General features: G+C 43.7%; 1 protein-coding gene across 12 annotated transcripts in view; it reads right to left on the bottom strand.

The window, feature by feature from the left end:
- NEK11 (NIMA related kinase 11) overlaps positions 1 to 25,026 on the bottom strand; it is a 243,966-nt gene that overhangs the window by 83,652 nt on the left and 135,288 nt on the right. For 6 of the 12 annotated variants that reach the window (XR_003518009.2, XR_003518010.2, XM_027583557.2 and 3 more), the window contains exons 13-14: positions 7,421 to 7,581; positions 4,528 to 4,625 (exon numbers count right to left, since the gene is read on the bottom strand). Coding sequence is in view for 10 of the 12 variants with exons in the window: in XM_027583557.2 (XP_027439358.1) it covers positions 4,528 to 4,625; positions 7,421 to 7,581 (259 nt within the window). In the remaining 2 variants the exon portion in view is untranslated. Of the gene's footprint in view, positions 1 to 4,527; positions 4,626 to 7,420; positions 7,582 to 11,505; positions 11,577 to 25,026 lie in introns of those variants that run through there. The other 6 variants (XM_027583555.2, XM_027583556.2, XM_027583558.2 and 3 more) reach the window with 2 other exon arrangements.

Here is a 25,026-nt window from a genome sequence, read left to right as displayed (position 1 = left end):
TGCAGGGTCGCTTCTGGGGTTCAAAGACATTTATAGGTAATCAATACAGAACTCTTAAGACATTTTGGATCACAGTTTGGAAGTGTAAAGGATGGAGAGAGGAGAAAAGAAAGCAAGGCTGCTGGGAGTGGCATCACGATGCCCACCCAGGAACTTGGGCAATGAATTTTTCAGGAGCTGGGGAGGCTGGTACCTTTGCTGTGATCTGTTTCTCGAGTCACAGCAGTGTGCCAGGAGCCTGCCCCCAACCCACCCTCACCCTCCCAAAAGCTCACTTGCTTTTGATGAACTATTTATCTCTTTTCACACCACATGCCCAATAGTCTAGGGAGGAAAGTCCTGCCATTTAAAGAACATTTACCAGTTCATGTTCCAAGAGGTAGCCCTTGGGCGCCTGGGTGGCTCAGTTGGTTAAGAGCCTTTGGCTCAGGTCATGATCCTGGAGTCCCAGGATCGAGTCCCGCATCGGGGTCCCTGCTCAGTGGGGAGTCTGCTTCTCCCTCTGACCCTCCCCCTCTCATGATGCTCTCTCTCTTTCTCTCTCTCAAATACAATCTTAAAAAAAAAACAAAACCCAAAAGGTAGCCCTTGTGATATACTCTTCTTTATTGCACATTACTATTTCTGACTCCAGTTCTAGCTTTATTCCTACATGAATCCCACAGAGTACGTGGAAAACTTGGTCCTGTGTTTTCAACGTGATTTTAAATCATCCGGTCATGTTCTCACACATTTTGGAGCTGTGCCTTGGGTCCCGAGCATCTTCTTTTCCTTTCCTTTACGAAACTTCTACATTCAGTTCTACGTTAACCCCAAAAGTCTCGTTGACAAGGAGTATTTGCTGTTTTAAATTCCAGCTCTGTCAATGGACTGGCTGACCTAGGTCAAATTAATTATTCTTTCTTTCTGTGTCTCACTTTCCTCTTTGTAAAGTGGGATGGAAGATGTTAACTCCATAAAGTGCTTGCAAGTATAAAATAGGATGAGGCACGGAAAGGACTTAGCATGGCACCTGACGTCCTGCAAGGCTGGCTCTGTTTTATTAAGAATGATTGTTGTTTTCTCTGGTATGATATGGACCCATGCGGGTCATATAGAAAGGACAGTATCTCCAACAATGTCCCAGATGTGTCACACTCCTTTCTTCCTAGACTAGACACCATGAAATGATATTCACTCTCTCTTTCCAGATGAACAAAATATTCAGAAAATAAAATCAAATTTCTCTGTATAACTGAATCACAGAATAGTGGGATGGGCCATTTGTTTGCAGGGGCTGTTTGGGAGGATCTTCCTACTCTTTGCAGACTCGTTTATGCCCTGTATGGTCAGGGTACCTTAGCTCAGCTGATAGCTGTGGACACACGACTTGGTGCTGGTGGAAGTGGGAGGGGTTTGTTGGAGAGAAAAGCCCCAAAGGTGCCATTCCAACTACACTCACCAGCTTTGCAAAACCAGCATACACCACTCCACAAGACTCACCCCCAGCTCCAGGAGTAGCACAGGAGAGCCCAGTGCGGCTGCTTGCTGTCCCTTTCCTTCCCCAGCTGCTGTGGACCTCTGCTCAGCCGCCAACATGGAGGTGGTAGAGGCCTGCGGAAGCTCCCACCCTCCACACGGAAACGAGCGCACAGACTCTGTGCACTCCCGCTCAGTTCTGCTTTTTCTTTATCCACCCTATCGCCTTCCTTCTTTTTCCTCCATTCTTTGGGATTGGGGTGAAAAGTGTAGGTGCGATCTTCAATACAACAGTGGATCTAATTTAAAAGATTTAGGGACTAAGGTCTCCTACAAGGCCCACGGTGCTACGTCCTAGAGCAAGGTTTGCTGGTCCCTTGTCTGGCCGGCAGTGAGCTATGCTTTATCCTGGACAAGAAATAGTGGAGAGGGAAGGCAGAATAACCATGATGGAAATAAGGGCTGGAATAGGACCCACAGTGGAAAATGTCCCATCAAAGTGACTCCTTTCAGCAACACGCACTGGGTCTACAGAAGGCCTGTTACCTGGAAGGAGTGACACGTGAAACCACTGGGTTTCTCTAACACCTCAGCAAGGTGGGCTGCTTTATAGCCTGGGACACGGGCCAGGGGGGTTGCTGATGGAGAGATGTTAAATAGCGGGGCTGACTGCTTCTTAGAACCGATGACCTCTGAAGCCAATTCCAGACAAAAACTGTTTCCTCCCATGCATGAAGTCAAATCAGTTAGCTCAGATCATACAAAACCGCAGTTAAATCAGCCCTACAGTTTGGACTCAAGAGTTCTGGCATCTTCTGTTAAATCAGACAAACAAAAAGACAGTAGGAGGAGAGAATTCTGTATCCTATAATGGATGTGAGAGACAGGCTCTTTTTTTGTTTTAATTTTCATAACTCAGCACTGTTCCTAGAGCCAGTATAAATTTTGCTTCATGCAGAGCTCAGTAGTTCTGTTCAGGAGAACAGGGCCAGACAATGTGGTAGCCCCTCAGCTCTTCCCTCGTACCTAGTGTGTTTACCCAGTCATCACGGAGGAGAGATTATAACTGCTATAATTAAAAGGTTGCGCCAGAAGGCTGTATAAAGGAGTGGCTAAAATACGTGTCAGATCTGCAGCTCTGCTACAAGGCCAGCTGCATTCTCCTCACTGAGGCTCAGTTTCTTCTTGTGCAATGTGAGGATGCCACAACAGTCTCATCTTTCAAGGGACCTGAGTTTTAAAGTCAGTGCTTAATACAGTAACCAATTGCAGACAAATTATGCTGTTTCTTTTTAAGCATCAAATGAAAGAGTTGACTTGCACTTAGGAACTGCATTGTATGAAGAACACGTAGCTTTAACTACTCCAAGTCTAGGGCAAGGATTCAAAGCACCAAGAGGTTCTCAATCTGAGAGACACATGGGCCCTGAGAGGCAGTGGGGGACTCTGGATTTATAGCCCTCGGCCCTTTCTCCATCCAGGGCACCCACTTTTTGGTTCAAATGTCAGGCAGAACTGGCCTGAAATCACTAACCCACACTTTCTTCCTTTTTCTTGCACACTCCCCCCCACCCACTCTAATCTTCTCCCTTGTTGGAATTCCAGCCAGTTCAAATCCAGTTTGATGCAATTCAACTAGAATACACGCATCAAAGGGACAACTTTCAAGAACTGAACGAAATATGCATCTGCGCCTATAGCCAGGGTGCACCCTTCACATTTCTCTTCCAGAGCCGACTGGCTGCCAGCATTGCTGTGGAGCCTGCTGGCCTCCCGCAGCTGCTGCCCCAGGATCGGCTCTTCCCGGCAGCTCCCAGCCCGTTTGAGTGTGGGGAAACCAGAGCCAGGCCACTCCTGCCCAGTTTGGTCTCCTCTGATGGGCAGGGCAGTCTTTGCCCTGGGGCTCTCTTGGGGGCATCGTGAAGACTTTTTCAGAACTGCCCTGCACGTTGAAGGTATCATCCAATCCTGCCTTCCCTTCCATCCTTACCCTCTAAGATGCAGACCAGCATCGTGGTTTGAGGCTTTCCCCAATTCTGTCTTGTCACCTGCTTCCCAGAGGACCTGGGCTGACACGACGTATAAAGTACAGGGCATAGAATAAAGGTTCGGGAGATGTTAGGTGTTACTGTTAGAACAATTAGGATTTGATTAAACTAATGACTCCACTAACAGAAGACACTCAGAGAGGCACATATTCTCATGATGACCTGATTCAAGAGTCCTTGGTAGACTCTCAGGCCTCGCCTAGCCTGTCTACCCCTGTGGCACCATTCCAAGGAGATCATTCTGCTTTTCCTAATGCTTCGTGGTGCAGAGGGAATTTCAAAACCCACTAGAGGATTTGGTAAAAGCTTCAGAATTAGCTGGAAAACATGGGCCTCGGCAGCCCTCTGTCTTGGCAAGAACAAACACCATGGTCCTAAGAGCCTTCTTAAAACAAGTATTGCTGAAAGCCACATTCTTTAAACAACAGAGCCTTTCCTGAGGGAGTTCTGTGTGAAGTCATTTTGGTCTACCTAGTGTGTGTATTCCTGGTGCACACGGGACATTGATTTGTCTTGCAGAGGAAAATGATGGTCAAGGCAGCAAGGGAAAACCTAAGGGTCTCTGAACACACCCATCAATCTGCAGCCCTAAAGCATGGCCACTAAAGCAAAAACACTTTTCAGTGACAGGTCCCCCAAATACTGTTGAAAACCCTCTTACGATGACAGCTATAAACTCCATTCTCCTGAGATCTAAGAGGCCAGTTCTGATTCAGTGACCACAGCCTTCACATAGTAGCTATCAACAATATGATAATGGCTTGTGATGAAGGTGTTGCCGATGTTCGGCTTACTGCAGCAGAGAAGCAATGAACGATCAACGGCAATTAGGTGCTTAATAAAACCACTTTGGAGACGCTGCTGCTGAAAAGATTGTCACGGGTGGCACAAGAGACTCAGCAATCAATCCCAATGAAGCCCATGGCTGTTTTTCTTTTTGAAAGCACTTCCTCCATCAAATACAGACGTGACTTTTGCTCCATCTGAAGGAAGGGGAATCAACTTTCATCTGATTACTCACAGAAAAGCCACAGGTACAATGATCACCGAAGTAGACCCCGGACACACTTGGGTCAAGGGCAAGACTGGGGAGAGGTAAGAGGAAATCCCAGTGATAACCTAGAAAGGGAAGAGCAGACACCCATCACAACTGCACACTCCCCGCCTTTGGGGCGGGGAAAATGATATCAAATTACTAGGAAAAACAAATGGGATTGTAGTTACTTATCTCTCTACAGATTACTCAGTTGAGCTTTCCACTCCTGTTTCTATTATACCAAGTTCACTCTCGCTTGATATACCTTTTGTACCAGAAAGAACACTGGTTGGTGAGCATGATAGACCCAGGCCTGAGCATGGTTCTGAGCCTTCCCTAGCTGTGTGGCCACGGGCAACCTACCTCTCTCAGAGACTCGGTTTCCTCATCTGGAAAAGAGAAATAAGAATAACTACCCGACAGGGTTTTGTGAGACAAAATACCCACATGGGTGTGAGAGGCCTCAGCATCTTGTCCCAACAGATTTAAAATCAACTCACAAAGCCTAGCCTGTCCATTTCTCTGCCCCCGTGGCACCATTCCAAAAAGATCACTCTGCTTGTCCTCATGCTTCACTGTGCAGAGAAAATTTCAGCTATCATATCACATGTGACAGATGCATGGCCCAGAGAGCAAAACTGCTGTCCTATATTTATCATTGGCCCTAAGAAATAAAAACGAGGGATTTTTTTTTAATACTACAGTTGTGAAATCTCACATTAACGTTAAAGAGTTTGGGAAGTATCATAAAAAATCCACAAGATGGGGTGCCTGGGTGGTTTGGTCGGTGGGGCGTCCGACTCAGTTTTGGCTCAGGTCATGAGATCAAGCCCTGCACTGGGCTCTGCACTCAGCAGGGAGTCTGCTTGAGAGTCTCTCTCTCCCTCGTTCCTCTCCCAGCTTATGCATGTGCTCTCTCTAAAATAAATAAATAAATCTTTAAAAAAAACCCCACAAGATGGCTGGGTAACATGATCATCATCATCATAATTAACATCTCATTAATTACTTTATTAAATTCTAGACACTATTTTAAGTACCTTACATTGATTACTTCATTTAATCCCCAGACTACTCTATGAGGTAGGAACCATTATTCTCCCATTTTACAGATTAGAAAACTGAGGCACAGTGAAATTAGTAACTTGTACAAGGTCACACAACCTGCAAGTAACAAAGTCTAGTCTTGTATACAGGCATTTTGATTTCCAACCCTGTGTTCCTACAAGTATGCCAAAGACGGGACTTCCAGAGTGGCTGGCAAAGTTCTATTTCCTGACCTGAGTGATGTTTGCTGTATATTTTATTCATGTGGTTTTCTGAATCAGTTTTAATCTATTAAAAATAAAAAGTAATAATACTAGTAGCTAAAATTTTGTCACTTGATGCTTTGGGCAAAAATGGATGTGTTTTGCAATCACAGGTGCAAAATGATGGTTCTGCAATATTGTAATATTTGTCTCATGGGGCGCCTGGCTGGCTCAGTTGGAAGAGCATGGTGTGACTCTTGATCTTGGGGTCATTAGTTCGAGCCCCATGTTGGGTGTAGAAATTATTTAAATAAATAAAACTTAAAAAAAAATTTTGTCTCAGATGTTTAGGACCCTGGCACAGAAGGAAATGGAAATTGTATTTTTAATGTGTGGTAGGAAGTGCTGTTGTTCACCAGAGTCCAGGGGAAATGGGGAAATGGTATAAGGGAAGCATTTTTATTTTGGCATGCTGAATCACTCTCTGCCTTGACTCAATACTCAATATTCTTCTCAACATTCATTTACTTCTCCCTTCACATACCTGTCTCCTCTTCCTCTCTCCTTTTCTCTTCTTAACCTCATAGCCACGCCCTCCTAGTGCCCTTCTCCTTGTCTCTTTCTCCTTTTCTTATAGAGAACCCGAAAACATTTCTTATTGGTTTTATTCATTGAATATTATGATGTACTGCTTAGTCTTCATTAAAAATTGAATGAATTGTTTCATTTTCCCCCATATTTTCCCAGAGATATATAAAAATAAAAATTGTTGACTAGATTGTAGACAAACTTCAATTAATCCTCCTGAATTAAGTTTACATTGACACAGGTACCCCTTGATTGACTTCTGTTTTCCTAGCTTAATGGTTAATACAAAACTTTTGTACCTTAAGAAATTTTAGGACTGGAAAGGTTACCATGTTATGGCCTAAGAGGAAAACGAAGTTTGTGAGCATAAGTAGCCCAAAGCAATCTTACTCCTTAAATACCTCTTGTTTTTTTTTTCTCTCCTATAGACGCCCAGCAAAGAAATCATATGCCAGGACTGTTTCTTAGCCTGTGACCCAGATAGGGATTAATCTTGCTATTGTAAAAGAGATCTATGCCAAGGACCTACATTCAGAGACTCCAGCACTGTATGTAAGGATGGGCCCGCAAAGGCTGGGTGTGGCCAGAAAGATCATGCCCTAAATCCAGAATCTCTGGGCCTCATTCCCAGAACTAATTTGTGCACTAGGACATGACTCAAAAAATCTGATTACTGGGCAGAAAAGTATATTTTTAAAAATCTCCTTCTCTCTGCTAAAGAGACACTTGCATTCTTTATTTAACAGCTGAATCTAGGGTGCTCCTCAGTGTAGCATGTATCATCTTCCCACTTGAATAAGTACTGGTACTCCAGCCCTTTCCTCATCAACACAGTCCACACCAGAATCTCAGAACTCCATGGGGCCCTGCCTGCCCCTGGCACCTTGGAAATAAAGACCCAGCACATGGGGCCTTTATAACAAACCCTGGTCCCCCACCCCACTTCAAGTTCTAAGACTCCCTGACTCTCTCTTTGGGAAGTCACAGCCCGATCAGGACCTCACACAGTTCTACTACATCTGCTGGGAAGCAGCATATACCTGTTGGAATGTTCTGTAAGGAGGCCGGGATCCCTCATCCTTGACCTCTTCCCCTGGGGCTGAGAACACTATTTCTTCTTCCTCCTCCTCACTGTCTTCAGAATAGGAATCAAAGGCATCAGCATAATACTCTTCAGCCACAAGCGGGTCTTCTGGGATCTCTGAAATAAAGAATAAACAACAATCGGGTCCTACCAGTCATTAAATTATAATGAGTCTAGGACCCCCCCCCCCCCATATTTTCCCAGAGATGTATATTATGTTTGCACTGACAAAGCTTTCATGGAGTATGGAGCTGAATCTCAGCTTCCTGAAAGTATCTGGTTGACTTTAATAAATACTCAGAAAAATTAAACCAGTAGAAGAAAGGAGGGATAACTCTATTTGCAACCATATTTTGAAGGTGGAAGGATAAAACGATGAAACAAGAAGAAATGATCTCCTTTAAAGTCTCTACATTCAGGGACACCTGGGTGGCTCAGTTGGTTAAGCGACTGCTTTCAGCTCAGGTCATGATTCTGGAGTCCTAGGATCGAGTCCCACATCGGGCTCCCTGCCTGGCAGGGAGTCTGCTTCTCCCTCTGACCCTCCCCCATCTCACGCTCTCTCTCTCTCTCATTCTCGCTCAAATAAATAAATAAAAATCTTTAAAGTCTTTACATTCAGAGGCATGAATCCTTATTACAAATGAGGGGATTTAGGAGCAAATGCCAGATGAGATGCCTTGGCTGTGGGACCCTATTACACACCCACGTTAAACTTTTGCAGAGGCAGTTGGAATGGAACTCTGTCAGCACTCTTCCCGGTTCTTTCTTTTTTAAAGAAAGTATGAGTGGTGAGACCAGGCAAGATGGGTAGGATATATAGTAATGGCATTTGGGCGAGCTGAGGAAAACATTATGGTTCTTTCCCAACAGACTATGAAGGCTTTTGAGATGGAGTTCACTCTGGGACCCTGCTTACTCACCTCTATACGTGGCACTTATTTATTTATTTTTTTAAGATTTTATTTATTTATTTGTGAGAGAGAAAGAGCATGCACAAGCAGGGGGAGCTGCAGACAGAGGGAGAAGCAGGCTCCCCATTGAGCAAGGAGCCTGATACGGGACTTGATCCCAGGACCCTGAGATCATGACCTGAGCTGAAGGCAGACCCTTAACCAACTGAGCCACCCAGGTGCCCCTATTTTTTTTAAAGGAAAGACCACCCACTTAAGTTGATGCCAAGAAGTGGCTAAGTCATTTGATGCAATGTTATTACTAATTAAAAGTGTAATTGGTGCTTACAATGGTTTCCAGCCAAGAAAGGCCAAGAATGGATCACAAAAAAACACAGTGATATCAACCCCAATTTACTAATGAAGGCCTAGAAACAGGGAAATACCGTTGGGGAGAGGAGTGAATTACAGAGTGAGACCCCACCACATTAAAACCATGGGCATAGGGTAACCTAGCAGGGCAGGTAGCTATGAAGATTCTGTAATAGGATTCTTACGAAAGCTTTGTCTATAGGCAAACTTTATAAAACGTTCACTCAATTTCCACATCTGTAAAAATGGACTTTTCGTTAACTGAATTCAGAATCCTCCAGAAGTAAGATACTTAGCAGGCTACTTTAAAATCTTTGCTCCCTATGGTTTCCCATAAAACACAAGAAGCAGTGCCATGGCATCAAAATTAGCTTAAAAGACAAAAATAACATACACTCAAAACTGCCTTTGCCAGTTCCTTAGGAAGGAGCATATTGGGAATTTCGGTAACTCCAGCACAGCCTGTTTTTCCCTTCAGATCACTGGTTTTCAGTTGAGCAGCAGATGAAATAGATTATTTATATATAGGGGTCGCGTTTTGTAAAAATCTTTATTGAACTCACACTCAGAATGGCTCAAGGATCACAGCGAGAAGTTTGTGAAAACTAACATCAACCGAGAAGATAATTCAAGTCTCTAGTGTTGTCCTCAAGTAGGGAGGGGCATCTGCTGGCTGAATGGAATGGTGGACAGGACCACGTGACTTCCTGCGTCTCTTCCTCCCCCCCACCGCCGTGTCTCTCTCTTTCTTGTCCATTTTCTACCCCCCTTCCCACTCCCTCCTATTTCCTCTTCCTTTCCCAGAGGCTCTCTGTCTCTTTGACAGTTATTCATTCATTTACTTATTCCCTATTTTCTCCTTCTTTCCCTCTATTCCTCCTCTCCTCCTCCTTTAGCCAGAATATTTGCTTTCAAATTTGACTGTGACACAATAAGAAATATCATTTCCATTTTGTTGTTCAGCACACAGAAATGTGCTTGTATTTGTGTATGAATATAAATATATTTATAGTTGAAATGAAAGTTTCATGCATCAAGATTTATCCATACTTAAACATGACACATTCTGGTCTTCCACATTCTATTCAATTTTTTTTTACAATGCCAGTTGCAACTTGTTAAAGTGATTTCTCAACACACAATCTGAAAAACACCTGCTGAGAATGCTGGCTTTAGAATCCAAAAGACCTGCATTTAAATCGAGGCTCTAATATCAGCTCTATAACAGGCATTATTTAAACTTCCTGCACTTCAGTTTTCTCATCTGTAAAATGGAGATGATCATAGCCATCTCTTAGGATTGTTGTGAACATTAAATACTATAATGGATACAAAGCACTGTGTACATGGTAGGCATCAAATAGATGTCAGTTACTAACATGTAACACAAAACTCTGTATATGTTTTGCCCATAATGCACAACACCAGGAAGAAATATAAATATTAGACAATCACAGATATATACCAAGTTTAATTTTATACACACACACAAAATAGAATCACTTCTCAAAATCCACAGCATACCCATTTCAAATGGGCACTAAGGCAGCGGGCCAAATCATACAGACAAACCGTTCTCTTGATAAATACTGAGCCCCACCTCCCATAACATGGCTCCTATGCACAAGTCTTAGTCTCAGAGGAAAGACTCTCTCTCACCAGGGATCCCCTCCCCCAAAGGAGAGGAAGGAAAGAAATGGTGGGGGGTGGGCGGGGAGTGCCATTCTGGCACTTATGCCTCAGTCAGGAAACAGACTGGGATGAATCCACCTCCAGTATTTCTTAAACAAGCACCACTATCTTGGTGCAGCTCAAAAAAGAGTTCATTTTCAAAAGGAAAAGTCAAAAGAAATCTAAGTCTGCTCAAACTGTGTTTGTCAAGCTATGTGTTTTTTGTACGTGGGCCCAACTGGGAGCCTTGTTAGGCTAAGGCTCATTTCTCCTGTCATTGAGGGAAAATGGTCTGTGATAAATAGCTTTAATTTCCTCGCACCCTGAAGTCAGCCTCATAACAGATGTGCTGGAGCGGCATTCCAGATCTCTACTAGGCTGGGTGGGCAGCGACAGTGTGTTTATGAAGGAATCCAATTATGGCTGCCTCAGCCTGGGTACGGTTGCTGCAGATCCACGACAGAGAAAAAGAGAAGCAATCACCCTGTTCCATGAAAAGGATGCTGTTTGCCAGACCCTTCAATTAAGACCTTAATAGGGGCACCTGGGTGGCTTAGTCAGTTGAGCCAGCGACTCTTGGTTTTGGCTCAGGTCATGATCTCAGGGTCGTGAGATCGAGCCCTGAGCCGGGCTCCAAGCTCAGCATGGAGTCTGCTTGAGATTCTCTCCCTCCCCTCTGCCCTTCCCCCTGCTAGTGCTCTCCCCCACTCAAATAAATAAATAAATAAATAAAATCATTAAAAATAAAAAAGACCCAAATAAACCCCTTTATCTAAGACTTCAGTGAGCATCAGGACCACTTGCAGGGATTGTTATAACACAGATCACTAGGCCCCACCCAGTTGCTGATTCAGTAGGTCTGGGTTGAGGCCTGAAAATGTGCATTTCAAACAGGTTGCCAGGGGATGCTGGTGCTGCTGGTCTGGGGCCACAACATCCAAACTACTGTTCTAGGATGTCACCAGTTCAAATAAAAGTACTATCATATATTATTACATAGATGTACTATAATAAAATACATAAGACTATAATATCTCTACATCTTCCAACCCTATATATTACAGACCCCAAAAATGAAGAAATAAACCTTACCTTAGAAGAGTGCAAACTGTTGTGCCATTAGTTTCTCAACTACTCACAATTTCTGTGAAGTTTTAGGGCGCTATTCCCATTTTACTGACGGGGAAGAAGAAAGCTATGATGAGCAGCCCAAAGTTACAGCACTTCATAGTTTGCAAAAGCACATTCATATCCATTATTCCATTTAATCATTGCAACAGTTATTCAAGTTAGACCAGGACAATGATTTTATCTCATTTTTCAGATCATGAAAATGAGATTCAGACAGGCTAATAATCAACCGAAAGCCACATAGCTGTATGCAGGGTGGACACTAGATTAGAACACAAATAACCTGAATCCTATCTTTTTCCCATTGAATGGTGCTATTTCATGGTTAGCTAGGGATTTTCATGTTTGCTAGTAAAACCAGGTCATGGATAAAAGTCATGATAGTCTTCCCCCACCACTCTGAAAGATGTTGGACAGCAAGGGATAGACTTTTGACTTCTGAGATGGGAAAACTAAAACTTATTCATCCTGGTGAACCGTCTGAAAGGAGCTGGGAATAGTGAATGCCAGGGGCCCTCCCTTAGACTTAGCCCAACTGTCACTCCCCTCAACCTCAGATGTGCTCGAACTACAGTGTACATCGGGATCCTCCTGGAGGCCTGTTCAAACAGATTCCTGGCCCCATGCCCAGTGGTTCAGATGCAGTGGTCTGGGGGGGGGGGGGGCGGGGGGCGGGATGGCGAGAGTCTATATAATGCTGCGGCCAGTCTGGCAACACACTTTGAGAACTACTGTTCGACCTCCTAGGACCTTCAAGGAAAAAATGACATACAAGCACAACTGTTTAATGAGCCATTCCCCCATACTTCGCCTATTATTGTGCCAGCTCTTCAAACTTCTAAAATGATCAGAAAAATGCATTAAAAATTTTTTTAAAAGAGGCAATAAAACCAGAATTTTGCCTAAAGTCAAAACCAAGTTTCCTTTAAAGGAGCTTAGTTATGTAGCAGGAATACCTCAGCCTGTGCACCTGCCATCATCCTGAATGATTCTAACCACTCTGTATGCCTTGAGCAGATGCATGCCATGAGCTTAGCACAGTGGTTTTCAAAGGGTAAGAAGAGCAGTAAGAACATCAGCAGGGATCTTTTTTTTTAATTTTTTTATTGTTATGTTAATCACCATACATTACATCATTAGTTTTGGATGTAATGTTCCATGATTCATTGTTTGTGCATAACACCCAATGCTCCATGCAGAACGTACCCTCTTTAATACCCATCACCAGGCTAACCCACCCCCCTACCCTCCTCCCCTCTAGAACCCTCAGTTTGTTTTCAGAGTCTATCATCTCTCATGGTTCGTCTCCCCCTCTGATATCCCCCCCTTCATTCTTCCCCTCCTGCTATCTTCTTTTTCTTTTTCTTAACATATATTGCATTATTTGTTTCAGAGGTAGAGATATGTGATTTAACAGTCTTGCACAATTCACAGCGCTCACCATAGCACATACCCTCCCCAATGTCTATCACCCAGCCACCCCATCCCTCCCACCCCCCACCACTCCAGCAACCCTCAGTGTGTTTCCTGAGATTAGGAATTCCTCATATCTGTGAGGTCATCATCAGCTGGGATCTCACAGAAAAGCAAATTCTCAGGCCTCGCAGACTTACTGAATCGGAAACTGAGGTGAGGGTCCGGCAATCTGCATTTAGCAAGCCCTCCAGGGGGACCCTGACGCACGCCCAGTTTAAGAGCCACAGTTCAGCACAATGCCTGGCCCTACTGTCGGCTCAAAGCCCGTCCTGTTCCCGTGGTTTCTGCCACCCACGCCTCAAAGCACACACGCCAAACTTCTTGTCGACTCAATGAACGCTTACGTGTCTAAAAGATAAGGACTTTCAAACCACCACATAGTATCTCATGTAAAAAATTCCCCAACCTTTATTTTGGGGAGGGCCGGGCAAAGGGGGCAGGGAATATCAAGATTTTTTTCCCTAAGACCCCCCCTTTCTCTCCTCTCTCACAGACTTTGAACTTGTATCTTGGATGGAATCGTAACTTGGAACAGTAAAAAATGTCTTCTTCATACCAACATCTGCAGCTCTCTCAGTCCAGGGTCCACAGCGTGTGATGGCAGTCACTGGAAGGCCGTGGTTTTCTCCAGGCACCCAGACCCTGCTCCAGCTGCAAGCCTCTCTTTGCACATCTAATAATAGTGTCAGAACTGATTGGTGACCAAGTGACTTGTGATTTGGGAAATCCAACAGATGCACTCACACTTTTCTGCCCCTTCTCCTATGAAGTCAGCAATATCCACAGGACACTTTTTAAAATGGTTCTCACTGTGCCCACCATCTGGGGGAAAGTGTTTCCTCACAAAGAGAGGATGCTCTCTATTTCAGCTGTGGCAGGGCTGGCTAGGGCTGAGGAGGGACATCGTGGCAGGCAACTGCCCAGAGATGCCCTTCTTTATTTTTCCTTTCCTTTCTAGTTTTCCGAAGTGGGCAATGGCTTTATTATGGCCCAGAAAATATTGAATAAAAGCTATAGTAAGAACAAACTGATCTATTGTTGGATCTTGATGTGGCCTCTAAAGACCATGTTCTCCCATTATAAATTGGGAGCAGTGGTGCTCAGAATGACAATAGTTATTATTACACTGACAAGGCAGTTCTCAGAATGTCTTATTTTCCTAAAAATGGCACTTGTGGGTGTGAAAAAGATTGCCTTAATCCATTTTTTAATGAAAACATTTTAAATAAAGACATCATCTCATATGTAGAAGAAACCTATGATTAATATGCTACACCATTCCCCAAACTACTGGGTGAGAGAATGTCTGGAGAAGGCCCTCAGATGCAGACACTGTCAATGCTGAGCTGCCTCAGTTTCCCCAGGGAGTGCTGTCTTGTGTAAGGTGGGGACAAGTTAGGATAAAAAACACAGAAACTGAAGCCCAAGTTAACTGGTGATGTCTGCTGCTTCTGAGGAAGGCTGCCTCCCACCAGGAGTGGGGATAAGGAGTAGAGATTAAGGAGATAAGCCGTAGGGTCAGCCTGAGGTTCAAATCTGGCCTCTCTTGTGTATGGGCTGTGTGACCCTGGGCAGCCTCCGTCACTTCTCTGCTCGGTTTTCTAATTTGTAAGTGGGTGGAGTGAATAGTACGGATGTGCCACCCAAAGCTCCTTACCAGACACATTTGGGCACACTCATGCTCCAGCTGCCGTGAGTGTTGGCTGCTCGGGCTGCCACAACAAAATGCCACAGACTGGGAGGCTTAAACAACAAATACGCATTTTCTCATAGTTCTGGAAGCTAGAAGTCCGAGATCAGGGTGTCGGCAGGTCTGGTTTCCCCACTGGTGCTCCTGGTGTTTGTCAGTATCGTAATCTCCTCTTCTTGCAGAGGTACCGGTGAGATAGGATTGGGGCCCATCCTAACAGTCTCATTTTACATTAGTCACCTCCTTAAAGGTCCTATCTCCAAATATAGTCACATTATGAGGTACTGGAGGTTAGGGTTCAATATATGAATTTTAGGGGAACACAACGGCTAACAGGGCACAAATGTCCCCTTCTCCAGACAATCGCTCTCAGATCAAAGAATTTCCTTATCAAAGAGGTTATGTGTTCCCTCTGCAGTGGAGTGTAGTCCTGGCCAATGACTGAATGACTGAAGGTGGAGCCAGCCCCCTGGTATCACTCCTGCTCCAAAGTGGGATCGGGCTCCTGCTGCTGCCCTGTCTAGACATACCCACCGCCCCCCCAACCAAAGAGCTCTCTCTCAATAAAACACATGAACCAGAATAACCATCTCAGGCTCCACATCTAAGGAGCCCAACCAAAGACTTGGGGATATTATAATAATAATATGTTAACTCATGGCTAAACACACAATTTTACAAAAGATAAGTGATGTTATGCAATTATGTAAACACCTCTTAAAGGAAAACAGATGTCAGCAAGGTCATATTTTTTTATATTATATATTTAATCCTCAAGACTTTCTAGAGAACAATAGAGCCCACACCTATGGACACTGCTCAAGTGAGTCATTTGTCACATACCAATTATATCTCAGACAGCTCAATTTTTTATCTCTTGAGGTCTAATCTACTCGCCCTGCTCTGAGTTTTCTTAAAACACTCTATCTACCATAGTGTCCGGAACATAGTAAGTGCTTAGTAAATGACCAGTAATGTTCCCTTAGCAGGTAGAAAATGTTAGTTTTCTTCATAGCTCTCATACCAAACGTAAGTACCATTCATTCCAATTTTAGCACCATGCTCCTGCAGCAAGCACCCAATTTTAAGTATTTAGAAAAATGCCTGACGAGAGTGCAGGGGAAGAAAATATGATCCCTTCTGCCAGAGACAAAAGGAGGGCTTTGGCCTTACTCCAGAGAAGAGGTAGGGCAGGAGAGTGGGAGGGGTCAGAGTCGAGAGACAGGCCAAGGGAGCCTGCACAGCAATCATGAAGGGAGCTCGGGACAAGCTTCAGTTGAGCCAAGCTTCCCGCATCTTGGGACAGAGTGTCCAAACCGATGTCTGGGTTGCATCATTATTGGTGTGTAAAAGAAGCACTTATACATAAAGGGCAAACAGCAGAGCTAGAGCAAACTCCTCAGGCAGAGGCAACCTGTCTTTCAGGGAGACAGCTGGACTCCACCAAGTAGATAACCATCATTGTGGAGACCCCAGGCTTCCATTCTCCCGGAAGCTAATAAAGGTACTCAGTCTGTCACACCTTGTTAGAAGAAAAGGACTGACTCAGAAATTTTGCTGTTTTGGAAAAGGCATTGTGTCAATTTCTAAGCTTCAACATACATTGGGTTTTATTTTTCCTTTTCAATTTTTAAAAGGCATCTCTCCCCCCCACTGTAAACCATGAAAGGGTTTTTCATGGTTATGCAGTGAGTCATCAGCTGTGCCTAGTTCTCAGGGTGTCCTAGTTCCCATCAGCAGCTATTAAGATTGCTCGTGGGAGCTCAGAAGTCATGGAGGGGGAAGGGTCCACTCAGAGGGCAGCGATCATTATTTTCCATGGTGAGTCATCCCCTTTTATGGCTACCGTGGGCCTCTGCTGGAGGTCCTAGAGAGGCTGTTACTCAACATTCCAAATGCCGCTGCATCTCTATTTCATTACAAAGAGCCCCCTTCTGGGGCTGTGGGGAGCAAGTGTAATTTTCAATCACCATAACATTTAGCGGGGCTGCAGGCTTAGAGCAGCATATTTGCTAGGGAACATTTTGAACCAATGCTCAGTCCAGGAAAGAATTCCGACAGCCCTCAGTGAAACGAACACACTCATACTCCAAGGCAGAAATGAACACTCCAGATATCTCAGCTCTTGCAATTGCCTCCAATCTTACACAGGCTGCCACAAATCTTGCCTAAAGCACTTCCTACCATGTCACTCTTCCCCCAGCAGTGTCTCCCCCAGTGCCAATGAAATGGAATATGAAATCTTCAGCTTGGCAGCCAAGGCCTTCTGTCACCTGGGTGCAACTCTCTTTCCCAGACCTGCCTCCTCATATCAATGAATCTGGTAGCTCTCAGTTAAAGGTACGCACCTAAAGGGATTCTGACTGGGTGGTCAAGGGCCGGATTTTTCTGATGCTTTCCAGACGGTTCTCATATGTACCTTTAGATCAGGGCCTTGGCTTTTGTAACCTGGACTCTACATTTTCCCCTAAGCTCACTCTTACTTTCTGACTTCATTCTTTGAAAGAGCTCTCCTTCTAGAATTGCCTTGTCCAATATGGTAGCCACCAGGCACATGTGGTTATTTAAATCAAAATTAATTACAATGACACGAAATGACAAATCCAGTTCCTCAGTCACGCTGGCCACATCTCAAGCACTTGAAAGCCATCTGTGACAAGATCACAGAACATTTCCATCATCGCTGAAAGTCCTACCAGACAGTGTGCTTTCTAGAGTGTCCTCCTTGCTATGTCTAGCTCTGCTGGACAGCACTCTCCCGTGCAGATTTGGCTAGATTTCTTCAAAGCCCTGGGATGTGAGTCACCTCCCTGCTCCGACCCTCTGCTCTTCCCCTGGCCAGCGCACCACCAGTCCCCATGCCTGCAAAGAAGGCAGAACCGCAGGCCAGAAAGTTTTCCAATACGCACAGCTCTGGACTTAGCAGGGGGAGGCACTGACTTGATCTTACCCTAGCCCTAGGCCTCCTCTGCATGTCCCCAGAGCCTATCAATCAAACCTTCTCATCTATAAGATGCCTTTTCCACCTTCTTTTACACAGTGCCTATAAGTAAAGCTGTTTTTTTTTTCTTTTTAAGTTCTTTTTTAAATTACAGTTAGTTAACATAACAGGGTAGCATTAGTTTCAGGCGTAGGACATAGTGATTCAACACTTCCATACCTCACCCAGTGACAAGTAGAGCTTTAATAGATATTCATCTCCCACCCCTCATCCCAGAGAAAGGCAGCTCATAGACCTCCTAAATCCCCACAGTAGACAATGTCTTTCATTGCAGAGCAGAAATCAAGTCCACTTTATTAATCATATCACTAACTGTAAGCAGAACTAAATCGCAATTACAAACAATACATTTATAGTCTGGGGGGGTGGCAGTTGCTTGGTTTTCTACCTTTTTGATGCTTTCTTCTCTCACGCAATAAGCTATAGGTTAGTACTAGTACTGTGACCTATTCTAAAATAAAGTCAAAACTACAGCTAAAATTAGCCACGTTGATTAGCTTAGCCTGCAGCATCACACATGAGGCTGTGAAAAAATTTTCTTAGCCAAAATGCATATTCATGACCCTTTCTGTAAGGAGGGCTAAATTCAGTACAGTGCCTTTTTTTATATATAGGACAGCAGGTTCTGCTGTAAGTTTTTCTTCAAGTGACATCTATTTCATCAAGCGCACCAAAGGCTCCTCCTACACACACACACACACACACACACAAACACACGCGACAGAAATAAACTCCATGATCCATTTGGAAATAGGTCTCCCTCAAGATCTGAAGTCTTTTATCTACATGTCAAGGTGATTCTCCCTTAGGCAAAACTTCTAACATTTTTCTGAACTTGTTTTTCTGGTTTGGAGAGCGAAAGTCAAAATAAGTAGGTAAAATTTGTCTTTTCTCCACCAGATTCAGAGAAATAAATATGGGCTGGGGAATCCACTTTCTCACAAGGAAATACAGGGAGACGGAACAGAGAGACCCTGAAGGAGCTGGGGCTATATGGCTGGATGCAGTGTTTGGTGTCAGGAGATATCGAGGGCTGTGACTTTAGGCAACTAGCTTGAGCTCCCTGGGCCTTAAGTGTCTCATCTATAAACAGGGGACAGTAATAACTCAGCACCCTAAAAGTTGGAGCCTGAGCTAGGTGGTTTCAGGTCGTTTTCCCGCTCTAAGGCTTGCAAATGTACAACATGGAGTAACGGACTAGATCAGTGTGCATATGAATCATGTGGAGAACCTGATGAAATATGAACTCTGACTAGCAGGTCTGAAGTGAGGCCCGAGAGTCTGCATTTCTGACATGCTTGAGGTGATGGAGATGCTGCTGGTCCACAAACCATACTCTGAGGAGCAAGAGATTCAACCACTGCTTTCTACTCCTGGCCACCAAGTATTTGTCAAGAAGTGAGATCACAATGAAGATTTTCAGGAAGCTGAAGAATTTGAAGTGCTATCAAAAGGAAGCCTCTGCCTTCTTCTTATTTTTCTTTAGCTGTATTTCCTCATTAACAGAGGTTCGCTTGCATGGAATGCATTTAGCAATTTGTTTGTTGGCAGAAACAACACCTTGTGAGCCAAACAGGATTTCCTCTCTGATGAAATCCTGAAGTTATAATTTCTCTTCTCCACCTCTATTCTCCTGGAAAAAGTTTGCTTCTCATTGACAGCACCCCACAGTTAACTGGCCAGCTGGAGGCAGTCAGGAAACTGCCAGAAGATGCTTGCTGGTGCTGACGTGCTTAGCTCACCAGTGTGAACAGGCAAACTGAATATGGCAAGGGGGGTCAATGATCACAAAAACACGAGGGAACTCTACTGCACTGCTACTGTGGGCATGGCATTCATTTAAATGTTTTAATTAAAGGAAGTGAACCTTATATGCACCTTAAACCCATTTTTGTGGTCCAACTCAGGAAAAGTTTCTATTTTGCAATGTTGGATTTCCTGGGTGACCTGCCCTTGCTTGACCTGGCTACTTCCTGTGGAATGAGATATAGTCTTAGAGAGCAAAGTAAGCCCACGTTTAAAAGGCCCTGGGTGGCTCACCTAGTTAAGCATTGGCTCAGGTAAGCCTACATTTAAAAGGAACTGTTTCAGGACCCTGGGTGGCTCACTTGATTAAGCCTTTGGCTCAGGTCATGATCCCAGGGTCCTGGGATGGAGCCCCACATCGGGCTCCTTGTTCAGCGGGGAGTCTGCTTCTCCCTCTGCCTGCCACTCTCCCTGCTTGTGCTCTCTCTCTCTCTGTGAAGCAAGTAAATAAAATCTTAAAAAAAAAAAAAGGAAATGTTTCATGGTCTATAAAGTCTAGACAAGCTTCCATTTACCTATCCTCAAAATAGTAAGTAATAATGATTATTTACCTTTGTATGACCCTTCACGATTAAAATGCTTTCAGATATTTTTCTCACTTAAGCCTCACTCACAGCACGGTACGAGATGAGTGGATGGTGTTAGTCCCCCATGTTGCAGAAAAGGAACACAAAATTTGGAGTTACTTTACCTTAAGTTAATTTGAAAGTGGCAGACCCCAAACCATGTCTTCTGATTCCAAATCTGGGGCTCATTTGTATTAAATCATGCTAACTACATAATTCTGTTTGGCTCTTCTCTTAAAGGTAGGCAGTCAATTTGGTCACATACTCACAAAGGCAACAATATTTGAAAAAAGTGACTTTTTAAATTCATGGCAGCCTCTGCGTCTTCTCCATATGCCAGTTCTTTCTCTTCCTCTTTTCAACCACTCTCTCTACCACATGCATACCACTAAATACCACAGAGCACTTTCAAATAATGTCTAGAACCCTGAGCAGAGGTTAAAATGTCATTTTTTACATGGGAATTCATTAGAAAGAGGCGTTCGACAAAAATTACCGCACTAATTATCTACTGCTGCATAATAAAGTACCCCCAGACTATGGCTTAAAACAATAATAAACATTTACTATCTCACACATTTTCTGTGAGTCAGGAATCCAGGAGCAGCTCAGGCAGGAGGTTCTGGTTCAGGGTCCATCATGAGGTTTTTGCCAAGAAGTCATCTGGGACTATAGTCATCTGAAGGCTTTATAGAGGACTGGAAGATCCAATTCTAAGCTCACTCATGTGGCTCTTGGCAGGAAACCTCAGTTCCTTGCACATAGCCTTGAACATAGGGGAGCTTGAACATCCTCACAACAGGTAGCTGGCTTCCCTCAGAGGGAATGATCCAAAAGAGCAAGGCAGAAGCCACAATATCTTTTGTTACCTAGCCTTGGAAGACACAATTTTCAATTTCCACACTATCCAACTGGTTACACAGATCAGTCCTATTCAGTGTGGGAGAGAGGACCATGCAGTGGCATAAATACCAGGAGGCAAGAATCATTGTGGGGCATATTGAAGGACGGCCACAAAAAAAATGACCTAGAAGTTTAACTTTTATTCCATTTTTTTGAGGAAAATATTTATTTTATCATCATGTATAAATAGCTGGGTTGCTATATTGAGGTTATATAATGAATCATGACAGACTTTACACTAGAACTCTCTCTCAATATCCAAGTTGGTGATACTTCAACCTTTAAAGGACTGTAAAGAGAAAAACAAACATGTAACAAGATTTGGTTCATAATTAGGATACATATGGATTTGAACAGTCGGATCCTAATGAAATTTCATTGTTCCCCAAGAGGTCAAAATCATATTTAGGGGACGTAAGTATCTAATTACTTTTAGCATCACATCATATTGCTAGAATTCTAAGTGTTCACAAAACTCATGGGGAGAAAAATACCACAAAACTAAGATGCACCATAACCTACATTAAGGTGAGCATGAACTGATTAAACAGAGAAATGTCCAGAATGTGGGACTCTGATCAGGGGCATTTAATGGGATCAATGTCAGAGTTCTCTGAAGAAACAGAACCAATAGGATATGAGAGAGAAAGAGACAGAGACAAAGACAAATTATTTTAAGTAACTGGCTCTCAGTTACAGTGGGAAGCTAGCAAGTCTAAAATCTGTAGGGCAGGACAGCATGCTGGAGGCCTAGGCAAAAGTTAATGTTGCAATCTTGAGTCCAAAGGCAATCTGGAGGCAGAATTCCTTCTTCCTCAGGGGGAACCTCAGTTTGCTCTCCTAAGATCTTCAACTGACTGGAGGAGGCCCACCCAAATTATGATAAGTAGTCTGTTTTACTCAAAGTCTACTGATTTAAATGTTAATCACATCTAAAAAAATACCTTCACACAACATTCAGACTGGTGTTGGAGCAAACATCTGTGTATCACAGCCTAGCCAAGTTAATATATATGATATAAGCATCATAAGATCTAACAGGAGTATTTCTTCCCAACTTGGATTCTGATGGAGAAGACAAATGAAATGGGCAAAGAGAACTCAGATCTCTCACTCAGTTTGCAAAAGTCCCAAACAGTAGAATCCAGGACACTTCCAGAACTGAGCACCATCTCAATACTTAATGTTGACTTGGGGACCAGTTACTTAACAAATAGAAACCAGAATCTACTGTCAGAATCTATCGTCTTCCTAGAAAAGCTCTTGGTCTCTAAGTATTCAGGGTAAACTGTTACAGATCTCTGGTAGAGTTCTCTATAAAGTCATTTTCAGAAAATCCTGTCATCTTCATTTTGTTTGGAGTTTTCAAACCTCTCTGGTGAGCCTGACTGGCTATTTGGGTCAAAAGACTCAGGCCCACCATGAATGACACCAGGGAAACAGTCCACCCTGTGGAGTGGGATCTGTTTAAGACTTTCTTCTGTAAGGTGTGTGTACCCAGTGTTGTACCATGACCATAGAGTAAGTATCTGCACAAAAGGCTCAGGGGCTTATTAAAATCATTTTCCTTATCAATTACTGATGTAGTGATTCAAATGGGGGTCCTGTGACAGAGACAGCAGACCAACAAAGCCATCAAAATGAATTTTTAAAAAAGCTTAATTCAGGAAAAACTGATGGAAAAAATTCCACTAGATTTCTTTTTATTTCTTTTTTATTTATTTATCTTTAAGTAGGCGCCAACATGGGGCTTGAACTCACAACCGTGAGATTGAGATCTGAGCCCAGATCAAGAATCGGATTGTAAATCAACCGAGCCACCCAAGTGCCTCCCCCTGGATCTCTTATAATAGCCATGAACTACTTCTAACTTTTTTAAAAAACTAGTTGTCTTAGGTTGGATTCCCCAAAAGCAGATTCTGAGATGAGGACTTTCAACAAAGTTATTTGTTAGGAAGGGTTCACGAGAAACACTGGTAGGGGTGAGGAAGTGGGACAGAGGGGGTCAGGAGGCCGTGCAAGGGGCCAGTATCAAGGGGTAACCTTGGCTCAATCCCACAGAGCTCTAGGGCCAACTGGTGGAGGCACTGGAACACTTATATGCCTGCACACACTAGTCATTTTTAAAAGGCTGCCTTGGTGAACTTTGGGGGTGGGGCGCAGAGGTGAGGGGTAAATTCCCAGGGACTTCTGGCTCTCTTTGAGTACTGGAAAAGCAGCCTCTGGGAGTCTAAGAGCAGCCTCCCATAGCCCCCCACCAAAAGAGACACAGGTGGGAGGTGAGCACAAGAAAATGGTAAAGGGATGGAAGGGGGTATAGACAGAACACTGATAGCAGCTGCTATACTGGGGAAACTTTTCCCTGACACTTGCTTCCTATTCAGAGTTCTGTAGTTCTCCTTACTGTGGTTCCTCCAATCAGACCCCTCCTGTCGCGCGCCTCCTCTAAAAACAGGTAATGGAATCCCAGGTGCTTACCCATTCTCTCTATCCGAAAGTGCCTGAAGCACTTAACCTGACCCACGAGATATCTCCAAACACTTCGTGGCTCTCAACATTGTGGATCCAACACTTTCACTTCTTAGTTACCATTTACATTTCAATCTGATCACCCAATTTTGACGCTGGCTTACCCAAACCACATTTCAAACCCAAATGAAATTTTAGATTTGCTTTGCACCCAGCCCACCCAAGCCCATTGACTTGCTGCCCAGAGCTTAGTTGCTCAAGAACAGTGAATCTCCCCTAATTCTAGCTCCCTCCATTTGACCTCTTGATCTGGGCTGAGCCCTTTAGGTATTGTTGAATTGTTCAGCCATGGTGTTTATGGAATTCTAACTTCTATAAAGCTGATAACATTCCCAAGAAATCAGCACCCACAAAGGAAAAGAAAAAATCTTGAAATCACAAGTTTGAGTGCCCTCTCCCTGTTAATATCCAGCTCCTTCCCTCAGAGCATGTATGTTTTTATGCTCTGATTGTCCTCATCCAACACACAATGAAAAAGCCCAAGGCATGCCTACTGATTTGCATCAAATTCTTTTCACAAACAGCAATAATGCTAAGTCATCCCACTAGAAAATTAATTTTGCCCTATTTAATAACTAAGAAGAAGTGGATGTGCTGTATATTTGCATGGTAACAGTATTAAAAGTGTTTGTTTCAGTGAAGCCAAAGCCAAGTTTCAATAAAGGAAAGGAGAACATCCAGCAAGCAAATTTCATTTCAAATTTACATTTCCCAGTGCCGTTAGTGTATCTACCAATGTTCTCAGAACACTGCTTTTGCCAACAAAGTGTTACTGGAACACAGTCATAGCCCATACCATGTATGGCTGTTTGTTTTCTATAATGGCAAGTTTGAGTAGCTGTGACAGAGCTGGTATGGTCTGCAAAGCCTGAAATATTTACTATCGAACATTTAAGAAAGTTTATCCACCTCTGCTATAGACAATAAGCAGTTACTGGTCACTCCAGATAAATATCACTCACAAACTGGAGCTAGGAGCAGCCTCTCCTTCAAATCCAGGAGCCCACCAAGAGTCATCTCATTAGAACTAAAGACATTCCTATCTCTCTGGAAATTCCAAAGGATTTAGGAACTCTGCCTCATGAATCAGGGTCAAAAACCAAACAGTAGAACAAAAATGTTCATAGTACTCTTATCAGTTAGGAAACTACAAGGATTTTAGGAGCTCCGTGCCACAAACTGGAGGCAGAGAACAATAGATATTTTTTTTCTATTAATTTCACAGGATCTAATTTACATCTGTGGCTGAGGGAAGGACTTTCTAAGAACAGGACATTTATCTTGAGGCCTGAAGAATGAATAGGCATAGGCCAGGTACACAGTGAGATAAAATGACGTGGCCTCCAGAAGAAACAGCATTTGCAAAGCATCTGAGGCAGGCAAAATGTGGGCACACAAGGAAATGAAAGGAAGCCAGTGTAGCTGGACCATCAGGAGTAGAGTGGCCAACCATTCCAGTTTTCAGTGCTAAAACTGAAGAAGTCCCAGGCAACCTAGGATGGCTGGTCACCCTAATAGAGAGAC

The sequence above is a fragment of the Zalophus californianus genome, chromosome 1 (genome assembly GCF_009762305.2).
Source record: "Zalophus californianus isolate mZalCal1 chromosome 1, mZalCal1.pri.v2, whole genome shotgun sequence".
Taxonomy (NCBI): domain Eukaryota; kingdom Metazoa; phylum Chordata; class Mammalia; order Carnivora; family Otariidae; genus Zalophus; species Zalophus californianus.
The sequence above is the reverse complement of the archived record's forward strand: the minus strand, read 5'-3'. Positions and strand labels throughout refer to the sequence as shown.